Raw genomic sequence first — 18960 nt, forward strand, 5'->3', positions numbered from 1 at the left:
TGGAAGCCTTACTTATTTCTTTAATAATCATGCATCTTGTACAACTGATAACAACTGGAAGAATTTTTAGTGTTAACACTTTTAGAATCCTACACTAGGTAAATTTTCACAAGACAAAAGGATAAGAAACTTTTTTTGCAGCTTTGTGGTCTGGCCTACTCTGAACTTGCATAGAATTCTTCGAACCTTTTAAATTCCTTTTAGAAAATGTCATTGAAACAATAAAGGACTCAGCAATTTATAAAACCACTGTCACAGATTCTACCTGGAGTGGATGCCATGGTGCGGGTGCAGATCCCCTTCAGGACCAAGGCACATGATCCTCCAGCTTCTGGGGAGGGCTAGCTATTGACAACTCACCTCTGAGTTCCCTCCTGGACTTGCCCTCTGTCGAAAGGCATTGTCTTGCTTAAGGCTATGCCCTTTCCTGGAGGAGCCACTATGCAATGACTGGCTCTTGCCTCAGGCTAGCAAGACTCTGAAGGGCCACCCAGCTCCAGAAGTCCCTGTGGGACTAACTGAACCTTTCTTCTCCTTCTGCCCAATCCTGCTGCATTTGCTTCCTCACAAGTGCTGTTCCTAAGGGCATTTTCTAATCTCCTACATGAAATCTGTAAGTCTGTTTCCCAGGGAAACAGGCTTTCCCCAAAACAAATCTTTCCCAACCTAAGAAATGTTCTCATTTAATTAACTCATTATATATCAGTGTTTCTGTAATACAGTAACAAAGCATTAGATTAAAAATATAGATGTCCCTGTTTTAAGCCCAACTCTCAAATGTTGAGTTTGCTTTTGTTTTGTCAGCATGAAGTATAAGAAAGAACATAAGAGCTTTAGGGCCTGAAAGTATGAGTTCAAATCAATTTATAGCACTGTGACCCTGAGCAGGCTACTTAACCTCTCCGAGCTCCAGTTTCTCCATCTGTAAAGTGGGATGATAACAGCAAACGAACAGTGTGACTATGAGGACTGTATGAGATGCTGTATACCTGGAGTTTTCAACAACTGACCCCTGCTTCAACCCATTATGTCAGAAGTGGAAGTAGAAATCCAGAGTCCCTGTGCTTGAAGAGATCATTGTATTACTGGGGCTAGTAGGTGGCTTATTCAGAAATGTACAGGTAGGATCATGGACCATGTGACAAGTGTTGAAACAGCCAAGCAAACAAAATGCTTCAAAAGCTGGAGGAAGGAGGATCTAACCCAGACTGTAAGCATCTGACTAGGGAGGTAATATCTGAGCTGAATAATGAATAGGACAAATTCATCAAGAGGGGAAGAACAAAAGAACATCTAAGCAAAACAAAGAACATTTTTAAAGGTAGGAAGCATTAAATGTTATCATGCATCAGGAATATGAACTTGTACAGTTTGTTTTATTATTATGTTTTAAAGTAGTTTTTTTTTTTTTTAATTTAGCTTTTATTTTTATAGAGACAGAATCTCACTATGTTGCCCAGGCTTGTCTCAAACTCCTCGCCTTGCGAGCCTCCCGCCTCAGCCTCCCGAAGTCCTGGGATTACAAGCATTAGCTACTGCGCCCAGCCTAAATCAGAGTTTAGCTGAAGTGTGTACGGTGGTGGTTTAAGGCAGGAAGTTGAATGGTTTTGGGGGTATACGAAAGAGTCTGGGTTTCATTTTCTAAGGGACAGGGGACCACTGAAGATTTTAAGCTGGGAGGCATCATGACTAGATCTAGGTGTTACATAAAGACTTCTGGTTTAAGGTGGCTCCTTGAAACTTTCTAATAGAACTTTAACACTTAAAAACAAATTAAATTTTAAAAAGGAAACATTCACCCAAAATCTACAAACATGGACTATCATATAAAATTTAAAATCTGGTGATTAAGAAACAGAAGATTATGGATAGAACTAAGCACAGGAAGGCTCAGAGACTAATCTCCTTCCCCAACTAAACTGGTAAAATGACATTTTTGAGAATTCTATTATTCCTAAATCTGAAGAAAACAACAGAAGAGGTATCTTTACCTTTTTCTTCTTCTGAATAGAAATGAGAAAAAACTGCCGGGGACCAAACAGGTGACCAGGACTGACTGACATAAGGAAAGATTCCAGGATGTTACAGGATGCATTGCGACTAATTCCCAGTACCTGTGAATGTAGCCTTATCTGGAAACAGTTGAGGACAACTTATGATGGGGTTATGTCACAATAAACCCGTCGTTAGTTGAAAATGCATTTAAATAGGGACACACCAATTGGAATGATGACGGATTTCTCATCTAAGACCAGAGGCCAGAAGGAAGTGGCACAATATTTTTCAAGTACTGAAAGAAAAAATTATCAACTACAAATTCTATATCCTGAAACAATTCTCAAGGAATAAAGGAGAAATAAAATATTCTGAGAAGAGAGAAAACTAAAAGAATTTTCTCTAACTCAAAGATTGCCTAAAAGAAATTGTTTAAACAGAAAAGAGAAGATTAAAGGAGGACTCTCAGAGCACCAGGACTGAGGACAATAGGATGGAGGAAGAAACAATTGAAAGAGTTTGAGAAATGGACATATATGATAAGCTATCATTTCCTCATGCAGTTTATAAATTATGTTTGATGATTAAAACAAAAATAATAATACTATGATATCCAAGAAAATAGTACTTAAAAGTAGGGAAGATAAAGGTCTGTATATGGTCACTATCCAATCCCTTTCCCTCCAAAATCAAAATGAAAGCGAAATTCTCATGCTTCACTTAGAGTGGTAGAATATTGATACTAGTAGACTGTTGTAAGTCATACATGTATGTTGTAACACCTAGAGAAACAACTACAAAAATCATACAAAAATACCCGAAAACACTAAAAATAAATCAAGATGGAATCCTAAAATATATTTAAGTAACCTTCAAGGAAGGCAAGAAAAGAGAAATGGAGGAATGAAAAGCAGGAGAAACAAATAGAAAACAAATAATAAAATGACAGAGTTGAATGCTGGCATATCAATAATTACCTTCATTGTAAATGATGTAAATATCCAATCAATGGACAGAGATTGAAAGAGTGGATAAAAAATTATAACCCTACTATTTGTTCCTTATAGGAAACTCACTTTAAATTCGACAAAGGTAGATTAAAAACAAAAGGATCGAAACAGATATACTCTGCAAACATTAATCAATTTGACTTAATTGGCTTTCCTTCATGTGGCAATAAATGTGACTTTCAATCTCAAAAAAAAAATGCATTTAATACATTTAACCTACTGAGCATAGAGGTTAGCCTAGCCTATCTTAAATGTGTTCAGAACACTTACATTAGCCTACAGTTGAGCAAAATCATCTAACACAAGGCCTGTTTTTTTAAAAAAAAGTGTTGAATATCTCATGTAATTTATTGCATACTGTACTGGAAGTGAAAAAGAATAGTTGTAAGGTACTCATGCTTTGTTTTCAGACCATTATAAAGTTGAAAAATCCTAAGACACGCTGGTCACAGTGGCTCAAGCCTATAATCCCAGCACTTTGTGATGCTGAGGCAAGTGGATTGCCTGAGCTCAGGAGTTCAAGACCACCCTGGGCAACATGGTGAAACCCCATCTCTACTAAAATACAAAAAATTAGCCATGTGTGGTGGCACGTGCCTGTCGTCCCAGCTACTCGGGAGGCTAAGGCACAAGAATTGTTCGAGCTGGGGAGGTGGAGGTTGCAGTGAGCTGAGATCGTACCACTGCACTCCAGCCTGGGCAACAGAGTGAGACCCTACCTCAAAAAAAAAAAAAAAAAAGAGGTCATATGTGTAGGGTCCAGCCCTACGGGGCTTAGCGGGTGTTCTCCCCGTGTGTGAAGACAAGAGATTGTAAGAAATAAAGACACAAGAGAAAGAGATAAAGAGAAAACAGCTGGGCCCAGGGGACCACTACCATCAAGACGCGGGAGACTGGTAGTGGCCCCGAATGGCTGAGCTGGCTGATATTTATTGCATACAAGACAAGAGGGCAGGGTAAGGAGGGTGAATCTTCTAAGTGACTGACAAGGTGAAACAATTCACGTGATTACAGGATAGGGGGCCCTTCCCTTTTAGGTAGCCTAAGCAGAGAGGGAAGGCAGCATACGTCAGCATTTTCTTCTCTGCACTTATAAGAAAGATCAAAGACTTTAAGACTTTCACTATTCCTTCTACCGCTATCTACTACGAACTTCAAAGAGGAACCAAGAGTATGGGAGAAGCATAAAAGTGGACAAGGAGTGTGACCACTGAAGCACAGCACCACAGGAAGGGGTTTAGGCCTCCGGATGACTGCGGGCAGGCCTGGATAATATCCAGGCTTCCACAAGAAGCTGGTGGAGCAGAGTGTTCCCTGACTCCTCCAAGGAAAGGAGACTCCCTTTCACGGTCTGCTAAGTAATGGGTGCCTTCCCAGACACTTGTTACCAGTTGACCAAGGAGCCCTCAAGTGGCCCTTATGCAGGCGTGACAGAAGGCTCACCTCTTGCCTTCTAGGTCACTTCTCACAATGTCCCTTCAGCACCTCACCCTATACCCGCCAGTTATTCCTAGGTTATATTAGTAATGCAGCAAAGAATACTACTAAAAGCTAATGATTAAGGTTTATAATGATTGCTAATTGTCCATGATCATCTCTATATCTAATTTGTATTATGACTATTCTTAATCTAACTATTTTTTTTATTATACTGAAACAGTTTGTGCCTTCAGTCTCTTGCCTCGGCACCTGGGTAATCCTCCGCCCACACATATGGGTAGGCTCTAATATAATGAGTGGTGTCCTAATATATGGGGAAATTTAGACACAGACATGTACATTGAGAGACCACCACCTTACGATGAGGGCAAAGGTGGAGGTGAGACATCTACAAGCCAACGAATGCCAAAAACTACCAGCAAATCACCAGAAGCAGAGAGAGAGGCAATGAACAGATTCTCACAGCCTCAGAAGGAGTTAACCCTGCCAACATTTTGATCTTGGATTTCCAGCCTCCAGAACTGTGAGAAAACAAATTTCTGTTGTTTAAGCCCCCAGTCTATGGTTCTTTGTTATAGCAAATAAATACACAGCGTTACTCATTGAACTGGGAAAAATGATCTAGAACCAGAGACATCTTCCAGGGATATATACTGTATCATGAATAGAAACTCAAATATCTAGCCCTAACACTGTAACTAAGGGGGGGGGGAATTAATCTTGGATAAGTAGAAAGAGCGTCAAGAATTACACTGGGTCATGGCACCGAACTTCTCACTTTATTTTAGTGTAAGTCCAGTGTTTTGTTTCCTACAAATCTACCTAACATTTTTTTTCTGCTTCATACAAATGGTTTCTCTTACATGCACACACACATTGATTCACTAATTGTTGAATGCAACTAATATTTTATAAGATTTGAGTAAGTGTTCAATAATTACATCATTACAGTGAATTACATAATATGTTTCTGAAAACAGCAAGCAGAAAAGATGATTATCACTTTTTCTTTATTTTGAGATGCAGTCTCGTTCTGTGGCCCAGGCTGGAGTGCAGTGGTGCGATCTCAGTTCACTGCAACTTCTGCTTCCCAGGTTCAAGCGATTCTCCTGCCTCAGCCTCTTGAGTAGCTGGGATTACAGGTGTGTGCCACCACACCTGGCTAATTTTTGTATTTTTAGTAGAGAAGGGGTTTCGCCACATTGGCCAGGCTGCTTTTGAACTCCCGACCTCAGGTGATCCACTCACCTCAGCCTTGATTAGTACATGTTAACAAAAAATCAAATGAAATATGAAAGTGGTCAATATTTGAGTGCCTAAGGACCTTGTCCCACAGAGTTCTAAAACTCAGCAGCCAGTCTCAGGGCCCACTCACAGTACTCTAGAGCTTCATTCATGTTTCCTTTCAATTTGTACAGAAACCTAAGGAGGCTTAAGCTTTCCAGGACTAATGCATTTCTCTGAAGTTTCCTTAAAACCAGTTTCTCCAAAGAATTGACACTTTTATCCCTTGAAAATTATGCCTTTTCTATTCTTATTGCTTTTAAATAATGGTTAATTGCACTGACATCAGATTTCTTTTGAAATTCCTGAAATCTACCATAGTGCAAATAAATGTCTTGCATTATTTCTTCTACCACTGGTTTCATGCATAACACTTTTTGAAAAGTGTCTTCAGCTTTTCTGTGATTGCCTGCTTCTATATACATTCCTGCCAGGTCTATATAGGCAACCTCAAATGTGGGCTTTTGTTCCACAGCAGATTCAAGATGAAATACAGCTGATCTCATCATTTTGTCTACCTTTTCTGTTCTGCCCTCTAGGCTGCCTGTTGGTAGCTTCCTTCATTTGGATATTTTGTGTCCTGTCACAAAGCCCTATATGGTGATGCAGGAAGGCAGAAGTGGGAGTTGCCTGCAAGGAGGTTTTTAAGAGCTCAAGAGCTTCATCCACAAAGCCTTCTCTTCAGTAAGAAGAGAAGACATATCCAAAGACATATCCAAAGACAAAGGTCTGCATATCCAAAGTCGAAGGTCTGCGTGGACATATTGGCCAAGCTGCTTCAAAGTACTTTTCTCCTTCAGTTTCCTGTCCTTCATCCCAAAGCTTCAGGGCAAGGAGAACCTTACTATATCCATCATCTACATTTAGCCTGACAGCCTGCCTTAGGGTAGGCAAAGAAAATGACTTGTGATCCGCTGTTGCTAATTTAAAGCCATCCAGGCGATAGGCGGTGATGGCATACCCAGTGTTGAGTTCAGGGTTATCAGCATCCACTGCCAGATCCTTTTCAAAGCAGGCCTTGGCCTGTTCATAATTCTTTCCTCCACATTTCAGCAAGGCCCGTTCTTCCTCACAGTCCATCTCTGGACATTCCATTCTATAACAGAAAGGATTTGAAAACTTCTTGCAAATGTTCTCTACCTTGTCCAGGTAAGTCTGGGTTTCTGCCAGTCTGCCCATGTGGTAATACACCCAGGCAAAGTTGCCCCAGGTTACCAGGCTTCTCACATCTAACTGATTGGCATGTTCTTTCTGGATTAAGTCGTCAGCTTCTTTCAAGTTCTCCAGCACTTCCTCATTCTGGCCTTTCGGGTGTTTCACATAGGCTAGTAGGTTGTGTATTGTGTATTCCCACACTGTATTTAGTGTCTAGAAACCCAATCTGGTCCAAGACTCTGTTTTCCAAATCAGGCATTTCATCATCTTTAATTGATACCTCCCATGTAAAGTGACATCTTAACTGCTCCAGACTATCCTTGACCTGATGATCATCAGCATTTTTACTCATGGTTGCTGTGAATTAGGCAGCAGTTCTGCAGTGGTTTAGCCGGACTCCTCTGACATCTAGGCCTCCTCACTTTTTCTTCTCCCACACACCTTGCCTTGGGGCCAAGAGCTAATCTCGTGTCAGTCCCCATAACAAGCACAGGCTCTCCCATAAATATATACACCTGCTATATACACACAAAAATTAACATTTAAAAAAGGCAGCACAGGCTCTCAGTCGTCCCAAATTCCCTGGATTCTGTTTCCAGGCTTTGGATGTGGCCTTTCTGGGCACCATCTCCTCCTACCTCTTCATCTCCTCGAATCCTTTCACTGGGGCCTCTGGAACTCAGTAAGATCTCTACTACCCTCACCCTTTCCTGCAGGTGCTCTCATTGCCATCTTTTTGCAACAAACCTGGTTCTCGTCTGCCTGCACAGTTGCCCCTGCAGACCTTGTGCTACTGGAGGCTGAGATGAGGCAGATGTCTTCCTCATGCTTCACTGCTGCTCCTCCCACTCTAAAAACACTTAGTTTTGAACCTCCTGTTATCAGACTCTGTCATTCATTACTGTTCCTTGGTACAGGCATCCATTGACCCCGGCTCACTCATTGCCTTTCATTCCTTGAAGATTTTAACTCATAACTCACTGTCATTCTGTCATCACGATGGTCTTGTTTCCTGGAAATTTCAGTATCCTCACAGGCAATCCTTCCAATACTCTGTTGCTCCCAAGTTCCTTGTTTTCTTCTTAAATGATCATGTCCTCTATTTTCCATTGGTAACTCCAATGGACATACCCAAGACTTTTATTTCCAATAACTCCATTTCCCCCAGAATCTCAATTTAAAGTACCTCCTTCTTCAACCACCTACCTTTGATCTGCCCAGTTCACTCCCTCTAAAACCCTAACTCAAACCCACCGGGACCTACAATCAGCTTTTCTTATCTCCTGTTCATTGATCCACACTCTTCTAATGTCTCTTCTTTGCTCTGCATTGTGTCCAAGGTCAATTATTTAAATCCTCCTTTTGCATATACCCCCAAATTCTTTGCCCTTCTTGCTTTGCATTACTTACCCAGCTAAACTACAGACCTGCTTAATTTCTACTTTCCAACTACTTCATGCCCACACCATCAGAGCTGAACACGGCTGAAAAAATATCACACAACAACAATATATTCATGAACATTAAACCTCCAGTGGGCCCTGGCAGTCATGATGTGTTTACTTAGTCCTTTTACTCTACGACTTTCTTAGATAATGATTTCATGCCTTTCCTCTTCTCTCAAACCTTCAACACCCTTTCCTTTTTCTTTTTTCTTTTTTGAGACGGAGTCTCCCAGTCTGGAGTGCAGTGGCACGATCTCGGCTCACTGCAAGCTCCGCCTTCCAGGTTCACACCATTCTCCTGCCTCTGCCTCCGGAGTAGCTGAGACTACAGGCACCCGCCACCAGGCCCGGCTAATTTTTTGTATTTTTAGTAGAGACGGTGTTTCACCGTGTTAGCCAGGATGGTCTCGATCTCCTGACCTCGTGATCCACCCACCTTGGCCTCCCAAAGTGCTGCCATTACAGGCGTGAGCCACCGCACCCGGCCCCCTTTTCTTCATTCTGACTCTCAGCTGATGATTTTGTGCCTTGTTTCAGTGAGGAAACAGAGCAATCAAAAGAGGTCTGCCACAAGTTTCCTCTTGTATATCAACTCTTCCACTGGTATCTGTACCTGTGATTACAGATGAACAGTCTCTCCTGCTAGCTAAGGCCAATCTCAACAGAGCCTCTGGATACCATACCACACAGTATCTGAGAACAGTGCCCCACAGCTGTTCCTGTTTTGCTTCCATCTTGCATTTTACCTTCTTTATTGGATCTTTCTCATCAGCATACAGTATCTCATCAGTATGCTATTAGCACTTTCATCTGAAAAAGCAAATGTTCTCTTGATCCTGATTCCCCTTCTGGCTACTGATTCATTTCTCTTCTTCTCTTAAAGCAAAAATCTTTGAAATGCCTATATTCACTATCATTCCTCCTTTCCCTCCATTTCCTCTGGCCCACTTCAGTCCACTGAAAGTGCTCCTCCATGGTGTCAAAGCCAATGATCAATTCTTGGTCCTCACTTCATTATCAATTCTATGAAATAGCACTTGGCAGACTTAATCACTCTCACTACTCGACAATTCTTTTTTTCTCTTGGCTTTCAGCCAGCATACCTCACTCTCTCCAGTATTCCTCCAATCTCTCTGGCCATTCCTCTGTTTCTTTTACTGACTCCTATATTTATATTTATATTTCCCTGCTTCTAAGTATAAAAGGCTTCAATCAGGTCTTGGATCTCTTCCCTTCTCTATCTACTCCCATGCCCACAGTGACTTCATCCAGTCTCAAGGCTTTAAATGTCCCCTGTATGACTGGCCGGGCGCAGTGGCTCATGCCTGTAATCCCAGCACTTTGGGAGGCCAAGGCGGGTGGATCACGAGGTCAGGAGATCGAGACCATTCTGGCTAACATGGTGAAACCCTGTCTCTACTAAAAATACAAAAAAATTTGTAGTAAAGACTCCCAAATTCATGTCCAGCCATTCCTCTGAACAGATTCCTATGTAACCATCAAGGAGACGTTTCTATTTAGATGCCTAATAAGCATCTAAAACTTAACTGTCTAAAACTGAGCTCCTGAACTTCCCCACATACTTGCTTTTCTTGCAGTCTTTCCTTCTAAGTGGCAATTCCATTCTTCCCAATGCTCAGACCATCCTGCACTGTCCCCTACCTTCAAAATACAACAAGCATCTGACTGCTTCTCACCACTGCCATTGCTTTTGTTTGGTTCATCTTCATCTTTTGCCTAAGTGCTTGAAAGAGCCTCCAAATGGCTTGTTTGTACTCTTGCGCCCCCTACAGTCTATTCTCAACACAGCAGTCTGAATGACCCTGTGAAAACCTGTCAAACTGTGTCCCTCTACCTGGAATCTTCCTGTGACTTCCTGTCATCACAGGAAGTTACAGTCCACACAAGGACCCCCACACGACCTGGCTCTTCACTGCCTCTGTCCCTGGCTGTTACTTCTCACTCTCTGGTCTCTGCCAATGCTTAACAGCACACTAGGCATTGATCCTGCTGCACTGCGGCCTTTGTAATTGCCTGGAAAGCTCTTCTCCAGATGGCCACATGCCTCACCTCACTCCCTCAATTCCTTCAAGTTTCACTCAAATGTCAGCTTTCCAGAGAGGTCTCTCTCCTCACCTCTCAATCTAAAATTACATCCCTCTCTCTTCTCTGACATTACCCCCCAACTCACTTAATTTTTTTTCTGAGCACTAAAAAAACTATACACATGTATGTTACTTATTTCTTTGTTTGTAATCTCGCTCCCCCAACCTCATAATGTAAGCTTTATGAGGGTAGGGATTCTTATCTGTTTTGTTAATTGCTATGTACGCAGCACTTAAAACACTGTCTAGCACATAACAGTCATTAAATAAAAATTGATGAATTAAATGAACAAAAGTTATCCACCTTCTATAATAACAATAAAATGTGTGAAACGAGTTACCCAAATGTGACCAAGATGAAATAAAATGGCATGGGAACAATGTGGCTTACTAATATAATATAGTCAAAGAAAAACCCACAAAGCACTGAAACATAACTCACCAAACACAAACACGTTTAAAAAATAAGGAGAAAAGAGCACAGCAAAAGAGAAAGAGCAAAACTCCTAAGAAAACAAAACTCAACAAACAGAAGAAAATTCTTGAATTCTTCACAACAGATTCATGCTATTGAACTTAGTAAGACCATATATTCAATAAAAGCTTGACTCTGGCCGGGCGCGGTGGCTCATGCCTGTAATCCCAGCACTTTGGGAGGCCGAGGCAGGCTGATCACGAGGTCAGGAGATTGAGACCATCCTGGCTAACACGGTGAAACCCCATCTCTACTAAAAATACAAAAAAATTGGCCGGGCTCGGTGGCAGGCATCTGTAGTCCCAGCTACTCGGGAGGCTGAGGCAGGAGAATGGTGTGAACCTGGGAGGCGGAACTTGCAGTGGGCCGAGATGGCACCATTACACTCCAGCCTGGGCAACAGAGTGAGACTTCGTCTCAAAAAAAAAAAAAAAAAAAGCTTGACTCTGAGATAATAAATAGCCCTGTACAATGAAAAGTAGAGTGTATTGCCAAAGAAATAAATTGAGGACACCAATATAACATCACAATGGGATAAATACATACACTAGAAATAGTAAGAAAACATAAATTGCAGAAAATAAAATTAAGGACAATTTCTATAAAATTAAGTACACAGACTAGGATGTAAATTGTTATCCCTGAAATAATATAGAGTTTCTTTTCATTAAAAATCAGAGGTTCAGAGGCTTACTTTCAGATCACTAGCTAGCTAGCAAATTTGCCAACTGGTAGCTCCAACTAATCATAAGAGATTTTAAAAGACAATGTTTTTCAAAAGAATCAATAAAAAAATTAAATATATTGTGCATTACCTGTTTTTTTCACAACAGAAACGACAAATCCTATTAGGTCCACCTCAGAACAAGATGGCTGAAAGTCTGGATCTAAAAATTTGCTGAAGTGAAGGGGCTCCCGTGGCTGGTAAACCTGAAATAAAATTTCATCTGAAACCTACAGAAAACAAAACAAAAATTCAGTATGTGGAGATTCCATAAACTAACAAGCACTTATCAAAACTGAAAAATTACAATGAAAGGTTTGTACCGGTAGTTGTTGATACTGAGTTTTTTTTGTCGCTGCTAACTGTATGTTAGCTCTTTCAGATTTACTTTTAGATTTTGAAGTTGCAAGATGATAAATTCTGTATCTCTTTCCTTCTGTTAACAGAGAATATAAATCTGATGATGGACGCCAAATACTCAGTATAACTGTTTGGAGAAAGATGAGAAAGAGGCAATAGAAGAAGTGATTATCATTTAAATTTTTGTTTCAAAATAAATACAGATCCTCTTTTATATTATCTCTTTGTGGGCGTTAGTAGTGGATTTTGCTTCTCTGATATAAACTAACTTTATACTTTATCTGGATTTATAATCATTTTGTTAGTAAGGTCATTTTTTAACTTAATAAAACTGATAAAAACAAAGCATTTACATACTCACCTGAATCTTTTTCTTTTTTTGAATAGCTTACAATACGCAACTTCCACACGTTTGTGACATCCCTTGATAAACCTTGTTCCTTTTGTTCAGCAGATTCCATGGCCTTCCTGATTTCCAACTGGATCTGAGCTTGTTTCTTATCATTCAACATTTGCCTGTGATTATTCAAGGCTCTTAACTGCTCTTCACTGAAATAACCCTGTGACCATTTAAGGTATTGGAATAAAAAGCAATCAAAACATAAAAGTCCCATCTATTGTAACTGGATGGCTTTAAACTGGACAAATACAACAAAATTAGAGCTCATCTTAAGGGTGTGGTTAATGTGAACAGTTTCTCACATAATATTCTCAGGTGCCTCAAACTATTAATAATTCTATTTCCCTACGGCAAAAATGATCCTCCAATTATAAATGTACTCTAATAATCATAATCATCACCAACTACATTACAGATGGCTAACATTTGAATGCTCATTATTTTGAGAAATAGATCTATGTGTAGTAAATGTACTAATTCATTTAATCTTCACAACAATCCATGAGGTAGGTAATATCACTGTTTCTGTGTTGTAGGTAAAACTGAGGCACAAAGAGAACAACTAATTTGCACAAGAGACATAAGTAGAGGTTGGCTCTAGAACCCTCATTCTTAGCCCCGGGAGTATAATTCCATTAACTTTGAAATAGTAGATACAATTTAAAACAGATATGTATTAAATATACTTTTATATTAGCCTCTATACTTCTCTCCTACTCACTTTAGCAAATTTCTACTTGTACCTCTTGGGAATCTTACCCAGTGTAACAAAAATAAACAGATAAATCAATAAACAAATAAAATAGGAAATGGAATTTAGACATGTAACATACCACACTGCTGCTACACTTTAGGGTATTATACATCTTAATATCCTAATCTATACTGGGAAGGGAGACTATCTATACTGAAAACGGAGACTATCCAATCTCTGTATCTTATAGAGGTATAGAGATTCTAAATATGCAGGCAGTGTTTAAACAATTTTGTTGTAAAACCTGATTTCAAAAGGCCAACATTCAACATTGTTACTGCAAACAAATCCTAACAGGACTGTTTTAAAAATGGATGCCTATGTTCTCCTCAAAGAATTACAAAGATAACTTTAATAAAGTCAAATCTCATAGACTCATAGGCACTTAGAACCCTAAAGATAACCTACTCTTAGGTTTTCCCTTGATAGAAGGTGGAAATGAGGTCCTAAGAAATAAATACATCACTTGTCCAGTTACAGAGTGGCTGGGCAAGGCCCTACTCCAACTCTTATTCTGCCTCCTTATGTCCAGACAAAAAAATATTGTTAAATTTTGTGGATGAAATTAAAGCTATCTTCATGATGATTCATAGAATGCACAAGCTTCAACAAATAATATTATAAAAGATAGAGGCAAATAATTTTTCAAGAAAGAATCATAAAGCCTTCATTTTCAGACCTGCAGTAAGTATACTCACAGGTTTTAAAACTGGACTCACTTCTCACAGGGAGAACCCAAATCGTAACATTTCAGAACAGGAGGGAATTCTACTTAGTACAGCACTGCCTACATTACTGATGAAATATTGTTTATTTTGTAGTCCCACTATTTAAGAAATTTAAGGCTATATTCACAAGATTTGTTAAGTCATCAAGTAAATGAAATTAATCAATTAAAAACCAGTAGTTTTGGTAAACTATTTGCTCCTTCCTCCCTAACAAACTAATCTTAGAATTTGAATTTTTTTTAGATCTCTACCTGTCTAAAAACTTAGGAGGTAGCTTAATATATAAAATTATGTTCTAATAATAGTAACTAACATTTATATGGAATCTTTATATAGATTATTTATTTGATCCTAAAACAACATTTTATGCCCATCTAATAGTTTTTTTTTTTGAGACAGAGTTTTGCTCTTGTTGCCCAGACTGGAGTGCAATGGCATGACCTTGGCTCACTGCAACCTCCGCCTCCTGGATTCAAGCGATTCTCCTGCCTCAGCCTCCCGAGCAGCTGGGATTACAGGCACGTGCACCACGCCTGGCTAATTTTGTATTTTTAGTGGAGACGGGGTTTCACCATGTTGGCCAGGCTGGTCACGAACTCCCGACCTCAGGTGATCCTTCCGCCTCGGTCTCCCAAAGTGCTGGGATTACAGGTGTGAGCCACCGCGCCTGGCCAGCCATTTTATTCTCATTTACTCTGCTAATAAAATGAGAGTGCCACGATTCTAAAGCCTATGCTACTTCTAACAGTTTGGTGCTTCTGAAACATTTCTACCCAAGTACCCTTAGGGTAGAGGATTATCAAGCACACTCCAGGTAGGACTTGAGAAACAGCTAAGAACATGGAAACTAAGCCATTACTTTGAAGATATTTGTTTTATCTTAAAAATAAAAAAGCTTTTTTGCTTCAGAGTACAGAGGGGACAAAAATAAAACAAGTTTTGCCTGCATTTTAAACCAAATTTAATTAATACCTAAAATGCTACTTGGTATATAGTTGAAAACACACCACCACACTTGTTTGGCACATCACTGAAAATCCCAGAAATGTACACATCCCTTTTGAGAAATGCAGGATTTCAACATACTCCTTCCTGTGATGGCCGGAGAGTCTAAAACAGCTTCTCACCTTGAATAATCATCAAGCCTCATTATATGTCCTCTTACTCTCTCACCTCAAGGTAAGCTGGGTCTGCTGCATTCTTCACTGCTTCGTAAAGCTCTGCACCATCTTGCAGAGCACGAACTTGCTGTCTTGTTAGTGCACGTGATGGTAAATATGGTTTTGTTGTGTTTTCTAAGGAAAAAAAGTATTATTAATGCACTAAACTGTAAATTTAAAAGCAACCAAAACTAAAGAACCAAGCATAAAACACCCAAAGAAGGGAGATTTAAAAATAAGAAACTATATATCTGCTAAAAGTTTTTTCTTTTCTTTTTTTTTTTTTTGAGACAGGGTCTCACTCTGTCACCCAAGCTGGGAGTGCAGTGGTGTGATCTCGGCTCATTGCAACCTCTGTCTGCTAGGTTCAAGTGGTTTTCCTGCCTCAGCCTCCCGAGTAGCTGGGATTAGAGGCATATCCAACACGCTCGGCTAATTTTTGCATTTTTGGTAGAGACGGAGTTTCACCATATTGGCCAAGCTGGTCTCAAACTCCTGACCTCAAGTGATCCACCACCTTGGACTCCCAAACTGTTGGGATTACAGATGTGATCCATGACACCTGGCCTGCTATAAGTTTTCTAGGAAATTTTGAAACTAGTGTACTCATGGTTAAAAAAAAAAGTCATACAGAGTTTAATTACAGTAATATGTGAGTTAAGCATAGGTATATTTGTTTTAATGTATTTCACTTCATTGAGTTTCACAGATACTGCATTTTTTTAAAAACACAAATTGAAGGTTTGTGGAAACTAAGTTGAGCAAGCCTACTGGTGCCATTTTTGCAACAGTGTGTGCTCACTTCATGTCTCTGTCACAGAGCTCTGACAGAGATGTATAGAGTGATTAATGTTATTTTCATGACTCCTAACACGATATCCATTTTGTGGCCCATGGATCATGGAGTCATTTCAACTTTCAAGTCTTATTATTTAAGAAACGTGTCTTGCTGGGTGCGGTGGCTTACGCTTGTAATCCCAGCACTTTGGGAGGCCGAGGCGGGTGGATCACCTGAGGTCTGGAGTTCGTGACCAGCCTGACCAACATGGTGAAACTTCGTCTCTACTAAAAATACAAAATTAGCCAGGCGTGGTGGCGCATGCCTGTAATCCTAGCTACTCCAGAGGCTGAGGCAGGAGAATCGCTTGAACCTGGGAGGCAGAGGTTGCTGTGAGCCGAGATCGCACCATTGCACTCCAGCCTGGGCAACAAGAGCGAAACTCCATCTCAAAAAAAAAAAAAAAAAAAAAGAAACATGTCTTATAAAGAATAGCTGCCATAGTGATTTCTCTGATAGACATGGGTAAAGTGAATTGAAAACCTTCCAGAAAGGATTCACCATTCTAAATACCATTAAGAACATGAGTGTTTCATGGGAAGTCAAAATATCAACATTAACAAGTTTACCAGAAGTTGATTCCAACCCTCATGGATGACTTGGGGGGGTTCAAGACTTCAATGGAGGAAGTAACTGCATATGTGGTGGAAATAGCAAGAGAACTAGAATTAGAAGTAAAGCCTGAAGATGTGACTGAATTACTGCAATGTCACAATAAAACTTAAATGATGAGGAGCTTCCTGCAATGTCACAATAAAACTTAAATGATGAGGACCTTCATACAATTTGGCTCTATGTCCTCACCCAAATCTCATCCTGAATGGTAATCCTCACATGTTGAGGGATGGACCTGTTGGGAGGTGACTGGATCACGGGGGCAGTTTCTCCCATGCTGTTCCATGATAGTGAGGGAGTTCTCACGAGATCTGATGGCTTAAAAGTGGGAGTTCTCCCTGTACTCTCTTTCCTGCCACCTTGTGAAGAAGGTACTTGCTTCTCCTTCATCTTCCACTATGACTGTAAGTTTCCTGAGGCCTCCCCAGCCATGTGGAACTGTGAATCAATTAAACCTTTTTCCTTTACAAATTACCCAGTCTCAGGTATTTTTTATAGCAGTATGAGGATGAACTAATACAGAGAATTGCTACCAGGAGTGGGGGACTGCTGTAGTGATAACCTGAAAATGTGGAAGTGACTTTGGAACTAGATAACAGGCAGAGATTGGAACAGTTTAGAGGGCACAGAAGAAGACAGGAAGATGTGGGAAAGTCTGGAACTCCCTAGAGACTTGTTGAATGGTTTTGACCAAAATTCTGACAGTGATACGGACAATGAAGTCCAGCCTGAGGTGGTCTCAGATGGAGATGAGGATCTTATTGGGAACTGGAGCAAAGGTCACTCTTGCTATGCTTTAGAGCAAAGAGACTAGTGGCATTTTGCCCCGGAGTTAGAGATCCGTGGAATGTTGAACTTCAGAGAGATGATTTAGGGTATCCTGTGGAAGAAATTTCTAAGCAGCAAAGTGTTCAAGGTGTGATGTGGCTTTTTCTAGAAACACACAGTCATACGTGTTCACAAAGAGATGGTTTGAAATTGGAACTTATATTTAAAAGGGAAGCAGAGCATAAAAGTTTGGAAAATCTGCAGCCTAACCATGAAGTAGAAAAGAAAAATCCATTTCCTGGGAAAGAATTCAAGCCAGCTGCAGAAGTTTGCATAAGTAACAAGGAGACAAACGTTAATAGCCAAGGCAATGGAGACAGTGTCTCCAAGTCATGTCAAAGATCTTCGCAGCAGACCCTTCTATCACAGGCCTAGAGGCCTAGGAGGGAAAAATGGTTTTGTGGGCTGGGCCCAAGGCCCCACTGCTCTGTGCAGCCATGGGACATGGCAACCTGTGTCCCACTTGCTCCAGCTCCAGCCATTGATAAAAAGGGCCAAGGTACAGATCAGGCCATTGCTTGAGAGGGTGCAAGCCCTAAGCCTTGGTGGCCTCTATGTGGTGTTGGGCCTGTGGGTATGCAGAAGACAAGAGTTGAGCTGCCAGAGCCTCTGCCTAGATTTCAGAGGATGTATGGAAGTGCCAGGATGTCCACACAGAAGTCTGCTGCAGGGGCAGAGCCCTCATAGAGAACCTCTGTTAGTGCAGTATGGGAGGGAAACCAGGAGAGAAGTATGGGGTTGGAGCCACCTCCCACAGTCCTCACTGGGGAACTGCCTAGTGGAGCTGTGAGAAGAGGGCCATCATCCCCCACTGACAGCCTGCACTGTGCAGCTGTCACTCAATGGCAGCCCACGAAAGCAGCTGCAGGGCCTGTAGCCTGAAGAGCCAAAGGGGCAGAGCTGCCCAAGGCCGTGGGAGCCTACCCCTTATATCATCATGTTCTGGATGTGAGACATGGAGTCAAAGGAGATTTTAGAGCTTTAATGACTGGCCTGGGTGCGGTGGCTCACTTGAGGCTAGGAGTTATTTTTTTTATTTACTATTTTTTATTTATTTTTTTGAGACAGTCTTGCTTTGTTGCCCAGGCTAGAGTGCAGTGGTGTGATTCTGGCTCACTACACTCTCTGCCCCCTGGGTTCAAGCAATTCTCCTGCCTCAGCCTCTGGAGTAGATGGGATTACAGATGTGTGCCACCACGCCCAGCTAATTTTTGTATTTTTCGTAGAAACAAGGTTTCACCACGTTGGCCAGGCTGGTCTTGAACTCCTGACCTTGTGATCTGCCCACTTCAGCCTCCCAAAGTGCTGGGATTACAGGCATGAGATACCACACCCAGCGAGGCTAGGAGTTTAAGACCAGCCTGGCCAACATGGCGAAACCCCATCTCTACTAAAAATACAAAAATTAGCTAGGCATGGTGGTGCACACCTGTAATCCCAGCTACTTGGGAGGCTGAGGCATGAGACTTGCTTGAAACAGGAGGCAGAGGTTGCAGTGAGCCAATATCTCTCCACTGCACTCTAGCCTGGACAACAGAGCAAGACCCTGTCTCAAAAAACAAAAAGATTCAATGATTGCCTGGCTAGGTTTCAGACTCGCATGGGGACTGTGGCCCCTTTGTTTTGGCCAATTTCTCCCACTTG

General features: G+C 41.0%; 1 protein-coding gene and 1 pseudogene across 8 annotated transcripts in view; both read right to left on the reverse strand.

Moving 5' to 3' along the window:
* The window catches only part of BRCA2 (BRCA2 DNA repair associated), a 90692-nt gene that overhangs the window by 15169 nt on the left and 56563 nt on the right, over positions 1–18960 (reverse strand). For 6 of the 8 annotated variants that reach the window (XM_032150519.2, XM_032150518.3, XM_058437695.1 and 3 more), the window contains 4 exons: positions 15049–15170; positions 12355–12553; positions 11957–12120; positions 11725–11863 (listed from right to left, as the gene is read on the reverse strand). In XM_032150519.2, the coding sequence (XP_032006410.1) occupies positions 11725–11863; positions 11957–12120; positions 12355–12553; positions 15049–15170 (624 nt within the window). Of the gene's footprint in view, positions 1–11724; positions 11864–11956; positions 12121–12354; positions 12554–15048; positions 15171–16442; positions 16507–18960 lie in introns of those variants that run through there. The other 2 variants (XM_058437699.1, XM_058437700.1) reach the window with 2 other exon arrangements.
* On the reverse strand, positions 5762–7236 carry LOC116467096 (interferon-induced protein with tetratricopeptide repeats 1-like; annotated as a pseudogene).

The sequence above is a fragment of the Hylobates moloch genome, unplaced genomic scaffold, assembly GCF_009828535.3.
Source record: "Hylobates moloch isolate HMO894 unplaced genomic scaffold, HMol_V3 SCAFFOLD_4, whole genome shotgun sequence".
NCBI classification, from domain to species: domain Eukaryota; kingdom Metazoa; phylum Chordata; class Mammalia; order Primates; family Hylobatidae; genus Hylobates; species Hylobates moloch.